Raw genomic sequence first — 1,602 nt, 5'->3', positions numbered from 1 at the left:
TGCAGCTATATCTCAGGTTCCGACTTCTTTTAGACTTGTATGGCCCAGTGGGTAACGCCCTTGCTTTCCACCTGAGAGACCTGGGTTCCGATCCTGACGTGAGTCAGAAATATATATATATATATATATATATATATATATATATATATATATATATGCATGTATGTATATGAAGAAGACAAATTGCCTTAAATAAAACTTATGAAAACAAGATAGCTATCAATCTCACAGTATGTTTTATTTGTTACTTGTGTTTTGTGATCCTTTTGATTTTACACTTTAGTAAATTTTACGAAAATAAATCCCTAAACAAAGACACGGTTTGCACAGGTCTTCAGAAAGTGGGCTGAAACGTGGTCACATTTTAAAACGATAAGCTGATGCAAAGAATTCTGGAATAACTCGTTCAGATCGATTGTCACTGAGTGTGTACCCAGATATGGCTACCAAAGTTAACCTAAGTAATTAAAAGAACTGTCGCTACTTATTTCTAATAATAGGCAGAGTTAATGGTTACTTTTCGTACAGTAAATAAAGAAGAATAAATTAAAATGTTATTACTCGTTTCACCTTTTCAAGTTAAATATCTATCAAGAAAGTAGCTATTCAATTATTTTTGTGACGAATCTTTTAGACACTGGTCATTAGTATTCAAGTGTATCGTTACTGTTTGAATGAAAACACAAAATAATAGCTCATATAACTACAAATAAAAAACAGGTCCTCAGGGAGTTTTCTACCATAAAGTTATTTTGTATTAAAACATTAGTAAAATAAGAAGTTTTACTATTCGATGTAACAACATGACATTTTAATTCCAGGCTTCTTTCAAGATTGTTCTTGCTATCTCCCTTCTTGCCACCTGCGCCTTGGGTGGACATCTCTACGGAGGTCATGGAGGAGGTATCATTGGAGGCCACGGAGGCCTTGGAGGAGGTATCATTGGAGGCCACGGAGGTCTTGGAGGAGGCATCATTGGAGGCCATGGAGGCGTTGGAGGAGGTATCATTGGAGGCCATGGAGGCATTGGAGGAGGATTTGGACATGGTGGAGGTTTTGGAGGAGGCGTAGGACATGGCGTTTCAATCACTCCAGGTATTGGAGGACTTGTAAGCTCTTCCGTGAGTTATGGAAGACCTGGCCTTGGACATGGAATCGGTGGAGGTCATGGAATCGGTGGAGGCTCAGTTATTGGAGGACACGGAGGTTCCATCATTGGAGGATCCGGTCTCTATGGCAAATGGTAGATATAACAAATCTGAAGATGCCTTTATCACAAGAAAGCTATTCGTTATAATAAATCAATAAATTACAAACTACGGACTCGAGTCTTTTCTTCAGTTCAAGATTTATATGAATATGATCCTGTCCCGTTTCATTATGCTCTGATTTGAGACAACAGCATATTTTACTTATGATATATATATATATATATATATATATATATATATATATATATATATATATATATATATATATATATATATATATATAGAGAGAGAGAGAGAGAGAGAGAGAGAGAGAGAGAGAGAGAGAGATAGCGTTGATAACTAATGAATATATTCTTTGAGTCACGAGAAGTAAAAGTGAATTCTACCTAGA

At 36.1% G+C, this 1,602-nt stretch overlaps 1 protein-coding gene across 1 annotated transcript in view; it reads left to right on the top strand.

Annotated features, from left to right (window-relative positions):
- Positions 1 to 1,343, top strand: part of LOC136837404 (uncharacterized) — a 2,387-nt gene extending 1,044 nt beyond the window's left edge. The window contains exon 2 of the mRNA XM_067102186.1: positions 822 to 1,343. Coding sequence (XP_066958287.1) covers positions 822 to 1,247 — 426 coding nt within the window. The 3' untranslated portion in view covers positions 1,248 to 1,343. The remainder of the gene's footprint in view (positions 1 to 821) is intronic.
- The last annotated feature ends 259 nt before the right edge of the window (positions 1,344 to 1,602 follow it).

Source organism: Macrobrachium rosenbergii, chromosome 59 (genome assembly GCF_040412425.1).
Source record: "Macrobrachium rosenbergii isolate ZJJX-2024 chromosome 59, ASM4041242v1, whole genome shotgun sequence".
In the NCBI taxonomy this organism is placed as follows: Eukaryota; Metazoa; Arthropoda; class Malacostraca; order Decapoda; family Palaemonidae; genus Macrobrachium; species Macrobrachium rosenbergii.
Note: the sequence above shows the minus strand (reverse complement) of the source record. Positions and strands in the feature narration are given on the sequence as shown.